General features: G+C 42.4%; 1 protein-coding gene across 1 annotated transcript in view; it reads left to right on the forward strand.

The window, feature by feature from the left end:
- The window catches only part of LOC149859665 (heparan-alpha-glucosaminide N-acetyltransferase-like), a 393,188-nt gene that overhangs the window by 246,432 nt on the left and 128,152 nt on the right, over positions 1-18,604 (forward strand). Inside the window, exons 8-10 of the mRNA XM_090058700.1 lie at positions 1,330-1,406; positions 4,661-4,691; positions 10,847-11,007. Coding sequence (XP_089914826.1) covers positions 1,330-1,406; positions 4,661-4,691; positions 10,847-11,007 — 269 coding nt within the window. The remainder of the gene's footprint in view (positions 1-1,329; positions 1,407-4,660; positions 4,692-10,846; positions 11,008-18,604) is intronic.

An 18,604-nucleotide genomic window follows, 5' to 3' on the forward strand; every position in this document is an offset into this window, starting at 1 on the left:
GAGCATACTCATTCTCTTCCATAATTAAGCTATCAGATGAACTGTACCATACAGTCCTTCTAGGTGAATGAAGAGAATGAGTTACTTTTTCAGTCAACTTTTAAGTTGCAATAAAATAATATAAAGTAAAAAAAAAATATTTTTGTAGCATCTTATGGAAAAGAGTACTAGAAAACACCAGAAATTCCAGAATTATTGTAATCTTGCATCATGGTAATTACTAATTTTTCTTTAAAGGTTACCATTGAATCTATAACTGACACATACTTGGTTGCTTTAATTACTGTCAGATAAAAAATTCAATGTGATCATTTTATCCAGAATCATTATTGATTTTTTTTTAACCTGCCCCTTCTAAGAATACTCTGTTTTGTATCAAGTAATATAATTTAAACAACACCCCAGATCTAGCAGTGATTAGTGTTGAGGTCTTCAGTCAGTGGATCTCTGAGACTCATTTCCCTTCCATCACTTTAGGAGTCCCAGAGGAGTCCCTTGATCCCTCCATAAGCCAAAACCTCAATCCTTATATTCCTGGACCCTACTTTCTGTAGAAACCTAATGAAATCACCTACCCTCTGAACCCTAATACCATTGACCTTTGCTTTTTCAGGACTATCAAGCCTTCATTAAGCACTCTAGTCTGTGCCTATAAGTTCTAGTTTTTTCTAGACCTGCTCTACAAATACTAGACAAGCCCCACTGCTTCCATATGTCCTAGGCAGTGCTCACACACTTGCATTTCTCTCAATCCTGTGGTATGTGCTGTGAATTCAGATTCACCATACTGTTTGTGCTGTGTAACAAGAAGAGTTGCCACCCCAGGCTCTGTGTTGCGGGGCATTAGGGAAGGGCAGGTGGAGGGGTGTGGTTCACCACCGTGATTGGTTGGAAGACGATTCCAAGGCACAGGTCTCCTGGCACTTCCTTTATACTTCTACCTTGTTAACTGAGAAAGCAAGTGAGTAGGAAAAGGGGATGTAGGATGGAGAGAGAAGCTGCTGTCCCTCAGCTTCAGCACGTTTTCCATGCGTGAAAGTTAGGGGACAAAATCATCCTTGAGCCTGCCCTGTAATTATATTTATGACCCCTGACAGAGTTAAGCCTTATCCTACTGTCTTTTTCCCCACACCTAGTCTCCATTTGTAGGCTTGAGTGAATTTTGAATACTTTTTTGTCTACATACGTGGACTTTATTTGGCATATCTTGAAGTGTGGAGTTTAGACGTAACTTACAAAATAAATGTGTGCCTTTTCTGTTTATGTTTGTGAAACTTGACTTTGCTGTTTGTGGGTAAAAATATGTGTCTCATTTGTTTGCTTTTCTAGATTGTCCCTGACTGTCATGGTCTTTGTTAACTATGGTGGTGGAGGCTATTGGTTCTTTGAACACACTCCATGGAACGGTATGGTGTAGCATTCATCTTTCTGCTTCATCCCACAACACTTTAAGCCAATCAGCAAACTCATAATTGATCTGTAAAAGAAAAAGAATTAATATGGCCTATTGTATTATCTATAAGTATTTAACAATGAACTCTGCTTAAATGTCATAAAAGCCTCTTCAGTAAATCAGCAGAAAAATATTGATCTTAAAATAAGCATGTGAAATCTAATTGTATTTTGTCTTTCCACTTGAGGACCATTACTTTATTTAGCTAGAGTCCATTCTTTCATTTTATAGTTAGTATATAGTCTGTGCAGGTCTCTCTTTATGTTTAAGCAGGGTCTGTAACTGTCTGGTTTTGCTGATCCTTTCTTTTCACTAGAGTGTATTGACTTGTGAAAGCTAGAGAGAAGCTTTTAAGATCATGTTACTATCAACCAAATCTCAATCACATATTGTAACAATGGATTCCTGGTATAGGGCTGTCTGTTAAATGGATATGTAGGTTGCCAAGTACAATAATTACCTCTCTGTACTTTTGTCAGCCAATCAATTGATGTTGATTATAAACCACCATCTTCATAATATACACTTTAATTACATGTATATTTTAATCTTTAAAAACCACACACATCTCTAGGTTAATCCTAGTTCTGTCACAGGTAACTTGCTTTGGTAAAATGAAACTGTAGTTTAGTCATGTAGTAACACAAATATTTTTGGTAAAGTTAGAGAGGTAATAGGGGAAAAAAAGAAGAAAAAAACCTTTGAGTTTCAATTAATTCTATAGCACAAAAAAGGAAATATCTTTAAAAAAATTTTGTAACATAATTCCATGTTTCATTTCAAAGTTTCTTTCTCCAAAAAACATTTTTCCATGAAAAGATTTATTTTTAAGAAAATAACATTTTGCTTTTCTGAAATGTTTCTAACAGCTTTAATTCAGAAAAACTATAATGCTAAGGAGCTATTCATATGAATTCATAGGAAATAACTTCTGTTCAATGATCCAGTGTTTATCGTACAAATGTTTAGGTGAAGTAAAAATAACAATAGGCAACAAGTATATATCTTTATGGCCCTTGGAAAGTGTTACACCTAAAACCTGATTAACCAGTTAATCACATCTTAAGTAGTAACCCAGGCACATGTTCATTCAATTAATGGCATGATAAAACAGGGCATAAGCCAAACATTATTATGCAAAAAATGTAAGGGCTTTGTGGCTGGTTCCCATAGTGCCATAAACTAAATATGTGGCCAGCACCAGAGCCTTGAAGGACTCCTATGTTTCCCATGGTTTAGAGTTCCTGTCAGATGACTGGAGCTGGTCTCCTGAGCTCCCATTCACTCCACGGTGGGAGCTGTGATCAGCTGATGGGTGCTTTTAGCCACAGGAACACATAGGAGCAAAGGGCTCCGTATGCTTTTGTGGCTGGGAAGCACCACTTGGCTGGTACAGGGAGAGCCTGTACCAACAGCATAGCATTGTTGCTCTTCCAGAAGAAATCCTCAATGTACAGTTGTTCAGTCTTTTTCTCCCAGAGTAAAAATGGCTAGTCCAGGAGAAAAATAAACTGGAACAACTAAGGTTAAATCACTTCCTGGAGAGTTTCTGCTGAGTGGGAACATGTATGTGCTGACACCATAGGCTGACAATGGGCAGTCTGGGTTAGCCAATCAGAGCTGTCCTATGCACTGCTGTTGCCAGTCTGACTAAGGGAGCCTGAAAAGTATACTGAGATTGTGTACACAGGGATTCCCATTGTTTTGATCATTAGCTGTGTAGTGTTAGCACTTCAAACTCTCCACTCTTCAGGGTCTCAGCATTTGGATGTCTGTACATTTGAACAGTTTGGGTAAGGTTACCCAGAGCCAAACTTACATGTGGCTCTAGGTTAGTTTTTCTGTTACAAGAACAAACAAATTGACCCAGATTATTTGAATGTATATATGCAACCAGGGATTTGATTCCCAGTTCCATAATCATGCTTCCTGCTAGGCATGTGCGGCATGACAGGAGGCACAATTATTGGGATTGTGTATCAAATTTCATCATGCCTTTAACTGAACATCTACCAGTAGCCTATGACTATTAAGATTTTGTTTGGTTGTTTATTGAGCCTTTAAGAGTTTTAGGAATCTGTTTTTTAATGTAAACATCTAACATTCTTTTTTTTTTTTGGTTCCATCTGTTAAGGAAAGTAGATGCTTTTCTCTTTTGATGCATAATACAAATAATTTAAATTGTACCAGGTCTAATAACAGCAAGAGTGACAAGACAGTTGGTAGCTATAGCTCTTCCCAGACTCCGTTTTCTCGTCAGGAGGAACTGTCATCTTTTCTTTGAGACTTACTTGATGTATAACACAACCACAGAGCTTAAATTGGTAATCCTTGCTTTGGATCAATAGCTAATGGTTGAGCAATGGTATACCTTGTAAAAAGGACATCTGTTCTTGTTTTACAGACTCCAAATGATGAAGCGTATACCATCTTATTGGAATTTTTTTCAGTATTTGTGTACCTTCACTGTTAAAAAACGTCATCCTATTTCTAGTCTAAACTTCTCTTGACTAAGCTTCCAGTTTTTACATATTTTTACACTACAAACATGTTGGCATCCCCAAGGAAGATGGACAAAGAAAAAACAAGAGACCCAATACCTTCCTTTTGACAAGCTTGCTTTTGTTTGGAAGAAATAATTCTGGACAATAGTAGTGATACAAATGATGGTTGCTTACTTTGTTTTAAGGTTATTTACATGTGGTCTCAAGAACTATCTATGTTCTCAGCTTTAGTATTAACCAATGGCATCTCTGAAGAGCTTTCCTGGTCCTCTTGAGAATGCTGCAAGGAAACATGCCCTGCCTACCCACTCTGCACATGCCAAATCCAGCAATAAGGTGGTGGCAGCCTAAGAGAAGGGTACCCTCTGCCACTGCTCTTAGGATGTTAGTTTTGCTATGATTAAGAGTGATGGCAGAGGGTGCCCTTCAACTGATTTTGTTGCCTCGTTTCTGGATTTGGTTCATGCAGAGCAAGCAGTCAAGCTGTGCTTCACAAGGGCAGTCTTCGGAAGTGGTTTAGATATACTTGAAGAAGCCTAGTTGTCTGCTAATTAGGGCGATACAGCTTTTCTGTGGCATGCAACTTAGTTATGAAAGATTCATCCTTGGATTGTATTTGAAGCATATTCTATTTCTAATGACAATCTATTTTAAAAGAAATTCTATCCAAACTTTGAATGTGTGCTTTTGATTTTAATTGCAGGTCTAACAATTGCAGATCTTGTCATGCCATGGTAAGTCACTGAGTTCAACTTAATTTTCAGTTGTTTAAAAAAAAAAGAGATATACTAGATCAATGTATACAGAACCTTGGATCCATTTCCATGTCCCAAGAGGATCAGGAGAGAAATGACATACTAGTTTCAGAGCCCAAGCTCTTGTTTTATATTTTGTATCCTACTTGTTTTTCATAAATATACTCAACCTGATTAAAAGAAAAGTAGTAGCAGCTGCTGTTAGGCTTTCACGTGAGGTCCTTATTTTTTTAGTTCTTAGAAGGGATTTTGCCTGAATTCCTAAAACTCAAGTAAGCACCAAGTTACAGTTAAATGGAGACTGGTGGAGAATCATATTAAGGGCTTTTTCTCAACCTCAGACTAAAATGTTCAAGAGTGCTTAAGTCATGTGCAAGACATTTTGGAAAAGGGACTTAGGGTGAGGTCTGCACTAGCACTCCCAAGACAGAAAAACTGAGAGCAGTTTTGGGGATGGGTACTTGGAGCCACTCTTAACAGTCTACTTCGGCTAATTGCTAAGCTTTGACATACAAGAAACAGGAGCAAGTAGTGGGGGCTTGTTTTTCAGCATGGGGGCAGTATATATGATCTTGAGGTCCTAAATTATTTATGCACTTCTGAAAATGTTACCCATGTTGTTTGCAGTAGTGAGAAAAGTTTCCTAAGGGTAAATACACAAAACCTGATTAACTTACATTTATTACATTAACCCTAGTATCTACTTTATCTAGGAAAAAAAGTTTTTTCCTCATTTCTTTGAGGAGAGGCGTGTGTGTGCGCGCGCTATTTTTTAAAGAGGTGTACATGTCAAAATACGTACATCTATTCGACTGTATAATAGTATCCTCTTACTTTACTGGATATAATGGCTAGAGAAGAAGAATGTGTGATTATTCATTGTTAGCATTCTTCTACTACTACTTCCAGTGCTGTAGGCACATCGCTGGGCGCCTAGGGCAAAGCAGAAGTGGTGATTGACACTCATATGGTCTTTAAAGGATCTAAATAATTGTTAGAGCCTACTGAGGAGATCCATAACAAGTAGGTTTGAGTACAGCTGGGTGGGGATTTAATTGTTCCTTTTTGCAAGATTTTTCTGAATTTCACTGAGCAAAGCTAAAACCTAATGTTTTAAGGGAAAGGGAAAACAAAGAGAATGAACATTTCTAACCTTAGTATAACTGCTAGTTAGTAGTTGGGGCATACATGATAGCTGTGAGAGTGCAAATGTCCCACATGCCTGGGGGTTGTCATAACCACCAGTAACAATAGAACAGTGAGCAGTCTTCTGATGGGAATTCTACTTTGTATAAATAAATAGCTACTGGGCCAGAGAGAGAGGAGTGGCATATAGTGCAATGGTTAGAAACCTACTGAAGAAGTTAGTTCACGTTCAAGTCTCAGATGTGAATTAGGCAGAACTATTCTTGGATGGTCTCTGTCTTAGCTTCTGATTGGAAGATTCATTTGGACAAGCTTTCCTGCTGAATGTTTTGTTGAAACTTGTTACATTATTATGAAAAGCTTTGGCAGAATGACATTTTTGATATACAAGATGCTTACTTAAAATAAAAACACAGTTCTAGTTCTAATTATGAAATGACTTCCAAAGCCTTTTTGTAGTGTAAATGGAAACAATGGCTTCACCAAGGGGACTTCTAAAAATTTTGGACTCTCAAATGGGTCTCTTGCTTTTTAAACATTATGAAATTTGGGCTTCATTCCTTCTTTGTAGCATAGAGGTACTTTTAATAAAAGCAGACCAGTGCCATGAAGTTTCCCTCTCAGAACCCCAGGATGTAAGTATATATCTTTAGGATGCAGATGGGAATACACCCAGCAAGGCAAAAAGAAATATTTTAAAAGTGCCAAACATGCAGACCTGTCATCCTTTGCCTTAATGGGCACTTACAAATGTGCAACTTGCAAGAGATATTCTTCCACAATCATATTGTGGTTATAAAACAAACAGTGCGGTCAATAATATGATCTAATCTGATTGAAGAGGTCAGTCAGAAAATTATTACCCACTTTACAACCCATTAACATCAAACCTACATTACAGGAATGTATGAGATAGATTAAAAACTTGCTTACTTAAAGCAAGAAGGTCTAAATAAACTCCATTATAAATGTTTTTTTACCTTTGAAGCAAAAAGGAATACCCCCCTGGTGACTGGAATAAGATGGAAAGGGGGGTGAAAGTCAGAACAGGTTGCTGAGTTTAGCTTTTTGATCTTTCTGTCTGAAACAATAATTGCTAATAGATGTTTGGGCCTGAGGGAAAGCCATTGTTTTGATTATTAGCTTGAGCTTTATGACAAATGGAAAAAGTTGAGGAAAAAATGGTGCAAAAGGAAGCTGAAGCTGTTGAAAAAAGTTCCTGGAACTTGGAAGAAAGAGGGTCTCATTTGGTATGGAATAACTCATATGGGATCTTTGATGGTATGTTGGACTCGTCCCTGCTGGCCCCCTGGCAGAAGATAGAAGTGGTGAACACCTTCCTCATCCCCTGTATTGTTTGTCCTGAGAGGCTCAGTGGTCCCAAGACCCCACTCAAGAAGGCAAAGATCCGGTGGCTGCTCAAGAAGTGGCTGCACCTGCTGCTAAGGGCCAGCAATGAGATCTTGCACATCCCCTACTGGCATGGAGGTGCCAGAATTCCCTGCATGGGAGACCTCTGCAACATCGTGGTGATCACTCACACCTTCCTCCTGACCTGCCCGGATGCCACAGTAAGTATCGTCAGGTAAGTATCATCACTGTCAGTGTCCTCGAGGAGACCACCCGCAAGAGGACCGTGAGACAGCTGACCAGACTTGACTTGGACACCTTCCTCAATGGCTCACTGGAGGGCGAGTTCAGCAGAGATGGTGGGGACTTTGCCTCGCTGTGGAGCTGAGCCCGCAATGCCATGTGCTGCCTCAGGAAGCACATCAGCTGTACCTGGACCTGGACTGAGGAGCACTGGGAGATGGGAGTTTCCCTGCAACCAGCCCTGAACACCAACCACATAACCGTGACATCCTGCACAAGGACCTTCCTGGAGAGGTTCTTAAGGGACACCATCCAAAACAAGTATGCCGGCAACCTGAGGGCCAAACTCTTCGGTGTCAACTTGAAGTGGGACTAAGGCAACCACTTCATACCCAGAAGGAACTTCACACGCTTTGCGGACTGGCACTTCATCCACCATACCCATCTCAATTGCCTGCCTCTGAATGGGGCTGTCCACTTTGGCCACTGGGACAAGAGGTGCCAATGGTGCGGTTATGTGGTAGAGACCTTCCCCCATGTGCTATGAATCATTGTCTCCAAGATGAACATGGGCCAGCAGTGTGGGGAGGCAGTCAGGAAGGCCAACCATACCTTGTCATGCATCCACAGATGCATCTCGAGCAGGTCCAAAGAGGTGATCCTCCCCCTCTATGCGGCACTGGTCAGGCCGCAGTTGGAGTACTGCATCCAGTTCTGGGCACCGCACTTCAAGAGGGATGTGGACAGCATGGAGAGGGTCCAGAGGAGGGCCACTCACATGATCAGGGGACAGCAGGGCAGGCCCTATGAGGAGAGGCTACGGGACCTGAACCTGTTCAGCCTCCAAAAGATGGCTGAGGGGGGACCTAGTGGCCTGTTACAAACTAGTCAGGAGGGATCTGCAGGCACTGGGGGAGTCCCTGTTCCCCCAAGCACTGCCAGGAGTGACCAGGAATAACGGTCACAAGCTGGCAGAGGGTAGATTTAGGCTGGATATCAGGAGGCACTACTTCAAGGTCAGGGCGGCTAGGATCTGGAACCAACTTCCAAGAGAAGTGGTTCAGGCTTCTACCCTGGGGGTTTTTAAGAGGAGGTTAGATGAACACCTTGCTGGGGTCGTTTGACCCCAGTACTCTTTCCTGCCATGGCAGGGGGTTGGACTAGATGATCTGCTCAGGTCCCTTCCAACCCTAGAAACTATGAAACTATGACAGAGCCTGGCAGCTCCACCGCAATGCTGTCCAGAACCGCCTGGTGTGGGCCATCCTGGCCGCAGCGGGGGAGATCTCTGTGAACCGCACCATCCCAGGCTGTGAGAGCCGGCTGTGACCTGACATCGTCATCATGAATGAAGAGGCCAAAAAGGTTGTGATAGTGGACATAACCATCCTCTTCGAGAACCAATGCCAAGCCTTCACTGACGCCCGGGTTCGCAAGTGGGAGAAGTACACCCTGGTGGCTGACATCCTGAGGGGCCATGGCTATGACGTGTCGGTCGTTGTTCTCATCATGGGAACGCTCGGAGCCTGGGACCCCAACAATGAGAGCGTCCTGTGTGCCTGCTGCATCTTCCACCTCTACTCTGAGCTAATACGCTACCTCACGGTGTCCAACACCATTCGCTGGTCCTGTGACATCTATGTGGAACACATCACAGGCCACTGCCAGTACTCTGACCCCATCAGATGAACCACTGCTGGACCAGACCCAGAGGGGACCACCTGAACCCCCGCTCAGCACCAGATGGACTTCACTTCAAGAGGATTCTTCAGCAATGGACGACCCTGCTCCACCTGAAGAGGACCCCCACGATGAGACTCTATATGGACTGAGACACTTTTTTCGAACTACTTCCTCCACCACTGCGGACCATTGTAACGGGTCTGTGTACATCTATCCTCTTTCTCTCTCAGCATCGTGAAACCCCTCCCTCCCCTTCCCCCATTCCTCCACCCCTGGGCTTAGTTGGCTAACAATGTATTTTATGTAACCTAGTTGCATTCCCTTCCTCACCCCCATCCCTCTAAAGTTAGTCCCTCACTCCGGCAATTTGTATTTCCCTATCGGCTTTGTCATATTTTTAGATTCACAGTCCTAAACATGTACTAATAAAAGTCAATTGGCTCTATCAAGAGAGACCCAATAATCTGTCTAGTCTGGCATCCTGCACAGGATATCGACTTAGAACATAAGGTATAAATCTACATATTGTATTCACCTTTAATTGTGTGATGGTATACAGTGAATTGAATGTTCTTTCATGACATCAGCCAGCTATCCATTTTTTCCTGGTAAATAAAGTATAGTGGGTTCCTTTCTTATACCAATATCTTTGATCTGTGTAACTGAAGTGGCTAATAATTCATATAAACTTTGGGGAAATATGGGAAGAAATCACTCCTTGTATTAATTAGCCAGAATAATATTTAATACCTGTGAATTCCACAAGTTGTTTACAGCAGTGGTTCCCAACCTTTTTTAGACAATGGACCAGAAGTGACCGCAGACCAGGAAACTGCAGTCTGGAAGTGATCAGCATACTGCAGAGTGGCAGCCAACCCTTTTTTATATTTAGTATAAAAAAAAGTTGGCTGCCGGTCTGCAGTATGCTGGTCACTTCTGGACTTGCAGTCCAGCAGCCAACCCTTCATGGCCCGGTACTGGGCGACTGCCTGGGGATTGGGAACCTCTGATTTACAGGATAAAGGTAAAAGAGAATGCCATTTTAGTTGGCACAGGGTACCCTGGGGTGCTGCCAGTTCCTTTGAAGGGCACCACTAGGTGTGAAGGAACAAGCAAGGTCTGAGGAGATAAGCAGATAAGCACAGGCTCAGAATTGTCCCTGCCTGAACGATTCCCCACTTCCCAGCTTCTCTGCAAGGAGGTAAGCACTGTAGTATATAAATTCATTTTTGAAACTGAGTGCCACTCAATTCACAGAAGCTGTGTAGGAGACTGAGAACCACTGCTTTAAAGCAATCCCAGTTGCATTTTGTCTTGTCCATGGTATCGTAGTATAACATGGATGCAGGTTAGAATTAAAGAATAGTGAAGGGCAAACTGGAAAATGGAATTAAATGAAGGGGAAGAAGTTAGAGGGCCTATTGGCCAATTCTTGCCAACAGGCTCCCATATCATTTACTATATTTGTTTAATGAGCATGTGAAATGTGAAAGTTCACTGAACAATTTGTCTAGTCACTGATCCTCTCTTTATCCCTGGAGTTCTTTTGTGAAAAGATAGAAGGCTAAATTATTTGGACCTCTTGGTTGACAAGCATTGTCTGTAGAGGAAAAAAAAGTTGTAACACATTCTGGATTTGAACCCCACAGGCTTTTAAACTATCAGGGAAAATGAATGAGTAGGCAAGTCCTGACCAGTTTCTTTGATTTCAGGTTTGTTTTTATCCTTGGGACTTCAGTGGCTCTGGCTTTTTCTGCCATGTTAAGAAGAGGAGTGACGTGCATACAACTCTTGCGTAAAATGATGTGGAGGACCATTGTTTTACTGGTGATTGGGGTCTTTTTCCTCAACTATGGTCCTGCAGATGGCCCATGTACGTATTATATTTTGCCATTGTTATTCTAGCATTTAAAGTGGATGTGTTAGGCACCACATCATTGATCATAAAATACAGGTCAGGTAAAAGGTATAAAATTCTTCCGTAAAGCTACATTTTACCAAAAGCTTACCTGAACTTATCAAATTTGCATAATACTGCATATCCTAAGCCAAAAGGAATCTGCAAGGGATATTTTTTCAGTCTTGCAGCAGTTCTTCTTTTAGTAAATTATTAAGAATTGGGTTGGCAATTATATGAACAATTAATAGAGCTTAGAAAGAGTAAAAACAGCAAAAAATATACATATGATCCAAGGAAAGGATGAATCACTAAGTGAAAACTTGGCTACTTCTAATGGCTGTTTCTGAATATAAGCAAATTGCTGGACTAATTGATACACGGGTGTCTTCTTCTAAGGAATAGCCGTCACTACCCTGTTATCGCTTCAATGCTGGAGAGCAGGTACGTTCCATGAGACAGAGGTCTGGTTTGGTACTCTAATTTATTGTTGTGATATTAAGTTAGCACACAATGTTTTGCAATGGTCTAATTCTCCATCTCCCCTGGCCCCCCTGGAAACAGGGTAGAAATGCTACAGATCCCTTATGAAAATAGCCTCTCTATCATTCAGTAGCTGCATTCTTGTCACACAAACATAACCCATAAAATAACCAAATACAACAAAACTGAGGGTAGACCAGGTGACCTCAAAGTAACCAATACTCAAGATATTCCATCTATGTTCTGAGAACCACAGGAACAATGCCATCTTGTACATGATTTGAGTATCCTAAATTAGCCTTCTAATCTCTGGTATATAGCTCAGTATCTCTGTAGTCCAGGGATACCCCAACTTTTTGCCCTGTGGACCAGATGAATGATGCAGGGTTTGTCCGTGGGCCAGATCCAGTCCATGGGCCCAATCCAGCTTGTACTGGATTGGGCCTCAAGTCCCACATGCCATATCATGACTATGATTAGACTCGCAGCCCCATTCTTTGGATAGGGCCCTGCTGCGAAAAGGATCCTGCACAGAAGGCCATGTCATCTGGCCTACAGGGCTTTGGAAATTTTGTGGTGTTGGGGCAGTGACAGTGTTAATTGCCACTACTTCCACACACCAAAAATTCAGTCCCTTGGGCTGGATCTCACTGCTTCACAGCCTGGAGGCTGAGCACCCCTACTCTAGGTCAGTGAATACTTTATTATAGACGTGTGTGGAGTGGGGGAGGGAGCAGTGATAGATTCAGGATTTTACAAAAGGTGGTGTGGGAGCAGCTATTGGTGCTGCAGGGGGGGTTGAACCCCCACCCCAGCATCCTCTGCCTTCTCCCTCCCACCAGGGTGGGCAGACCATATGAGGGAGCAGCAGATGGGGACATTTTTTATGTTTCAAAGAAGATAAGAATTCCCTCATCCCTTCCCCTCCATGCTTGTTCCCTCCCCTCCTGCTTCTCCTCCCACTGCCTGCTGCTGCCAGTATCTCCATTGTCCCAGGGACAAGGGGAGACACTCTAGCTGAGATGCACAAGGGCTGTGCTTAGCCCAGGACAGCAGCAGCAGTGGCAGCAGGCATGTTCTTCTTCCCTCCTGCTGTCCTGCCCAGTGTTCCCCACCAGCACAGGAGCAGGTATGGGAAGAGCAAACTTGCCTACGCCCTGCTGCTGTCACTGTTGCCTCTGTGCTGAGCTAAGCCCAGCCCCCTAAGTGCAGCTCAGCTGGAGCAGGATATAAGCTTCTCTCATGCCCATGACAGGGGAGGCACCAGCAATGGCTGATGGAGAAAGGGGGAATAGGAGAAGAACAAAGTGCTTGTCAACATGGAAGGGAAGACATGAAGGGAGGAGGACTTGGAGTCCCCTGCTGCTGATCCTGACATATGGCCAGAAAAGGGGTACAGCAGCACCACTGCACCCCTCCTGGATCCTAGTGTGTGTGTATTAGTATGTTAAGTAAAATAGCTTCAAAGGGAGCACCTGGGAACCATCCACTTGTGCATACCCTAGTTCAAGTTCTTGGCCTGAATCGAGTCTCCCACATCCTGGGTGAGACTGTCCTGATTACTGGATGATCTGCTACTTTGGGGTAGAACTCTCTCTCTGATATTTCATGAGAAGAAATGTGGGGAGAATTTCAAAATATTTTGGTTTTATCCAGATGCAAAACAGAAAACATTTTGAAATCTTGAAACAATTTATGGGACAGAAAAACCTGTTTCTGCTCACTTCTAGTTCTCATAGTGAATCCTTTCCATATTGAATGAAAGCAGTGCAGGACTCCCATATTTACCTCTGAATACCCTAGCGAAAATAACATTTCAATTCTGTAAAAAAAAGAAACAAAGAAACTTTTTTTTTTTATTTTACAAATAAAATGTGAGCAAGTCAAGAAGGAAGAGTAGTGAAGGACTTGCCCTGCTTTTGTGAACCAGGACAACAGGCTTTTTCTAGAGATGCTGCAGTTTTATCAAGAAAGCTTTACAGTGCAACCCGGAGAGGCTAACAAGAAAGACAAGTTGAAGGGAATGCTCCGTATTGATGTTTATTTTGGCAATTCTTTCATTAAGTGTGAGTGCTGCTTTTCTGCACCTGTGAATTCAAACAAGAGTCCTGCCATGAGTTTCCTAAGGGCACAGAGGTCCACCAGTTAAAAGCTGATTCCAAAATATTGAGAGAGTTTTCTAAGACAACATTTTGCTGTGTATTTTAATAAAATCTGCTTTCTGGTGCATGTAATCTTTTTTGGTGAGGGGGCAGAGGGCAGGTAGAGCAAAGGCGTCCAAAGATTGACTGTATTTTATCAAAATTCGGCTTCTTTCTAAGCAGTAGTTAACTGCTAAGATGGTTTGCATTTGCTATGTTGTGTCCACTCCCTCCTCCTTCATTATCATAAAGTACATTGCAGTTAAGAGTGTCTTTGCATTTACCAGCAACACAGCTAGTTATTGTCCATCAAAGCCCAGGCATCTAGTACAGTGAGTATCATAGCAGCAACAAGCTATTAGCACTTTGCTGCTTCCAGCAAGGATAGCTCACTAATTCAGTTTACTAAAATACAGCGATACTTTTAGTGACAATAATCAGATCTGGAGACTTTTAGAAACAACAATTACCAGACTGGTGGTGTCTAGTTTCTGCTGCCCCATGGCAAATCCTCTAAGTGTTCAAAATGTTTTGGGAAGCCAGTTATGCACTGTTGCTACAGTGTTTTGTGGATCATTTATTTATTGAAACAGTTTCTTTTTCTGGCTGTTTATGTTCAGCAACCATTGTCCAGCATAAACAAAAGGCAGCCCTGTTAATGGAGCCAAGAGGGAGAAGAACTAGAGGGAGCCAAATTAATTCATGGCACTTTGGCTAGACAAAGTTGTGAATCACAAAATGCTTGCTTAAACATGGATTTTTAAAGTATGACTCTTCTTGTCTTGAGAATTCATGTGAAAATAGCAATTAAAACTGAAACATTTCTGTAAACGATCATGGAAGGAGAACGCATTATTAGAAATATGGAGAGCACACATCTTGCACTTCAATAAATGGTTTACTTGGCAGATATGACTTCACTGTTGGGAAAAATCTGTTTCTACATATGCAACATAATGTCATGTAAATACGTTGTGGTCTCATGAATGTGCTTTTTGTTGACATTAGTATGTGGAATTCAGCAAGCAAATTAAACAGAATACATACAGAACTATAGGAGAATGAGCAGAGGTATGAGAGAGGAGCTTGTTGCTTATCTTGAATTTTTCAGGCTCTTGAAAAGCTGCGCGCTTTTCAGTAGATTTTCATGCCTCCCTTGTACTTCCTCAAAATCCAAAATTGCCACGTGGTGGTAAATGAGCTTTTAATTTTAACAAGGGCTGAGCATTCAAAACCATCTTTTAAAATGTATCCTCCACATTTTTAAACAGTTGTGTATGACTGGTGTTTAATGGTGTCTTTTGCAAGTACTGGTTTATAAATGTTGTGGCTTGTGTCTGCAGATGCTGGGCATGTATCCTCTGACTGCACATTTTAAGGCTCTTGGGAAAATTGAGCTCTCCAGCTTTTGTTTGCACTAATCAGGCATTTTTACATGTGCCTCGGAAGTGGGAGGGTGGTGGGGGAAGAGGCTTTAATTACAGTGGCTCCGTCAACTGAGCTTTAGATAAAGCACCCCCGCCACCATTTTGAAGTGCGGGGATGCTGATACATGAGACGCAGAGGCTGGCTGGAGCATGGTAATTACCATGCTTCAGCAGACTCGATTAATCGAGTCTGCTCTGACATACTGTAATTACAGCGCGTCACGGCAGCCTTCTGTTTATCACTGCTGTTTCTGTTCAAAAGCTAACTCAGTGTTGTCTACCCATCAGACAGACCATATAGAATCTGTGATTATCTATTGCAAAACATCCATTAGAGAGAAAACTTGTGTATGTATGTACTATTAATATGTATGGCATGTTTCAAATTCTTGAATGCCACCAACCATACTAGTCTAGAATGGTGAAAAAATAAAAGCAATCCAAGTATGCATTAATATATACATGAAAAAAAAGGGTCATCAAAAGTGCCTAGGTGATGCAGGGGCATGGATCCAGTTGAAAGTCAATTAGACTTGTGCTCGTAACTCAGGTGCTTTTGTAGTCTCCTTCCCCATCCCCCTTCCCCCACACCAAACACACACACTAATATTCATAGTTTCATAGTCGGTAGTGTTGGAAGGGACCTGAGCAGATCATCAAGTCTGACCCCCTGCCATGGCAGGAAAGAGTACTGGGGTCAAACAGCCCCAGCAAGGTGTTTTTCTAACCTCCTCTTAAAGACCCCCAGGGTAGGAGCCTGCACCACTTCACTTGGAAGTTGGTTCCAGATCCTAGCTGCCCTGACAGTGAAGTAGTGCCTCCTGATATCTAGCCTAAACCTACCCTCTGCCAGCTTGTGACCGTTATTCCTGGTCACTCCTGGCAGTGCTTGGGGGAACAGGGACTCCCCCAATCCCTGCTGATCCCCTCTGACTAGTTTGTAACAGGCCACTAGATCACCCCTCAGCCTTCTCTTGTGGAGGCTGAACAGGTTCAGGTCCCGCAGCCTCTCCTCGTAGGGCCTGCCCTGCTGCCCCTGATCATGCCAGTAGCCCTCCTCTGGACCCTCTCCATGTTGTCCACATCACTCCTGAAGTGCGACGCCCAGAACTGGATGCAGTACTCCAACTGCGGCCTGACCAATGTCGCATAGAGGAGGAGGATCACCTCCTTGGACCTGCTCAAGGTGCATCTGTGGATGCATGATTAGATGCGGTTGGCCTTCCTGACTGCCTCCTCACACTGCCAGCCCATGTTCATCTTGGCATCAATGATGACTCCAGGATCCTTTTCTGCCTCTGCACTGACAAGAAGGGAGTTCCCCAACCTGTAGGTATGGTGCCGGTTGTTCCTCCCCAGGTGCATCACCTTGCACTTGTCAGTGTTGAATCCCATCCTATTCTTATCCGCCCACCCCTGTAACCTGTCTAGGTCTGATTGCAGACTATTCCTTCCTTCTAATGTGCCCACATCCCCCACATCTTAGTGTCATCTGCAAATTCATTAGAACTGAATACTGTATTTACTCAAATGTAAGGTGAGGCATGGGGGGGAGGAAATTCCATATCTTATATTTGTATACCAGCATACCCCCCTGCTACAATACACTGGCTGTCATTAAAATGCTATTAGAAGCAGCATGTGCTCAGTCATGGAAACCAACTCTGAAGCTGATTGAATGCAGCCTGTTCTGAGCATGACCATAAAATACCTGGCCCATATGGGGCAAATTCACTGATGGGGACCTTTTATTGGTGGCTCTTAAAACATGGGCAGTTGCTGTTCCAAGAAGGGATGAGCAGGCCCCTGAAAGACCAGAACTGAGAGAGGCTGGAGCAAGCTCCAACACCTTCTCTTGGTGCCAAAAATGCTAATGGGAACTTTTTTTTTTAGTCCTTAAAAGAAAATAAATGGGCAGATGTTCCCTCCATAGGGAACTGGCCCCTAGCCTGAAGGTACTTAAATACCAGACTGGCACCAGGAGGGCCAGAACAAGCCCTGACACCCTTCCCCTTGTACCAGAAGTGCCAAGATGCTGGTAAGATTCTGTTCTTTTTTTTTTTAAATAAAATTTGTAAAAAAATCCAAACAAAAACAAACACACTACCCTACACTTACAAAGCTACACATATTGAGCATCTTTGTTTTACCAAGACTTTATATCATCGATACAACCACAAAAACATACAACTACATATATTAAACCCTCAAACAACATACATCAACTGTGCATAAAAACCAAACCCTTACAGAACCCCATGAAAAACTGTTACCTCAATAACCACCTGAAACTCTCTTCCCCTCCCATCAGTTCTCTGTTTTGGTTGAGTGAAACAAGTGTGTCCAGTCCTTTTTCTTTTATTTCTCCTCTGCCAATTCCTCTCTGATTTCTTCCTTGTCCTAATCAATGTAGTGTTTCAGTTCACGCGACCCCAGCTTCAGGCATTCTTTAAGTGAAAGCCAACCCCTTAAACACCCAGACATTTCTTACTTTCTATAAACTAGTTTTAAAGTGTTCTAATAAAGTCCTTAATACTGTTTCCTTTCATCCCTTTGGTATGAGTCCATGTAGCACCATCTCCTGTGCTAATGAAAGGTTTATTTTGGTGACACTCAGAAAGTGGCAGACCCTTTCCTATACCTGCTTTACATATATACATTCCCGAAACACATCCCAGTATTTCTTCTTCCCCACACCTCCCCTTCAGCACTCTGATGAGCTTGTGAAGCCCCATCTGTGTTATACTTCTCTCACTTCCAAGATTTTTCTTAGAGTCATCCAGGTAGGTCAGCATGTCTGCCTTTTAGTTGTTATCCACCACTGCTCCCCACATCTTCTTTATTTGTCCTGTGAAGCTTCCTACTAGCACCTACCCATCCCTCTCCTTACTGCTTTCATCAATTTCTTATGATTCTTCTGGACCTCCAGCCCTATCATCCCTATTTTATACCTCTGCATGAATCTTTCCATCCTGAGGTAATGAATCGGTGGCTGCCACGCCCATGGACTTCTCAAAGAGGTTTGATATACTCCCCACTTCTCCATAAAGATACCATATTTGTCCCGTGCTTTCTCTACTATATTACCCTTTTGACATACTTTTCCACCCATCTTTCTATGTTTTCTTCCTCTAGTAAATCCATGTACATTCAAACTATAATCATTCTTCCTCTTGACTTTTCCCCTGTTATGAACTTTATCCTTCTTAATCCACATTCCTCTGCATATTTCTTCCAAAAGTTCTCAAACCTTTCTCCAAGAAAGTCAGTTCCCAAGTCTTTTGGTTCTTGAGAGGCTGGTGAGATTTTCCTGCACCTCCAAAATCTCAAACAGTACCTTTTCCAGGAGATCATATCTGTTTATCATTGATCTTGTCTGCCACCCATCACCAGTTAAAATTGCAGTGGGAGTGAGATGAATTCTGGACAATCCTCTGATAATTAAATTCTACACGTGGAAAATTATACCAAATGTATACATTTCCCATCTATAGAATCTAAGTATTTTGGGGTTCATATTAT

Source organism: Crocodylus siamensis, chromosome 7 (genome assembly GCF_052110815.1).
Source record: "Crocodylus siamensis isolate JL-2025a chromosome 7, ASM5211081v1, whole genome shotgun sequence".
In the NCBI taxonomy this organism is placed as follows: domain Eukaryota; kingdom Metazoa; phylum Chordata; order Crocodylia; family Crocodylidae; genus Crocodylus; species Crocodylus siamensis.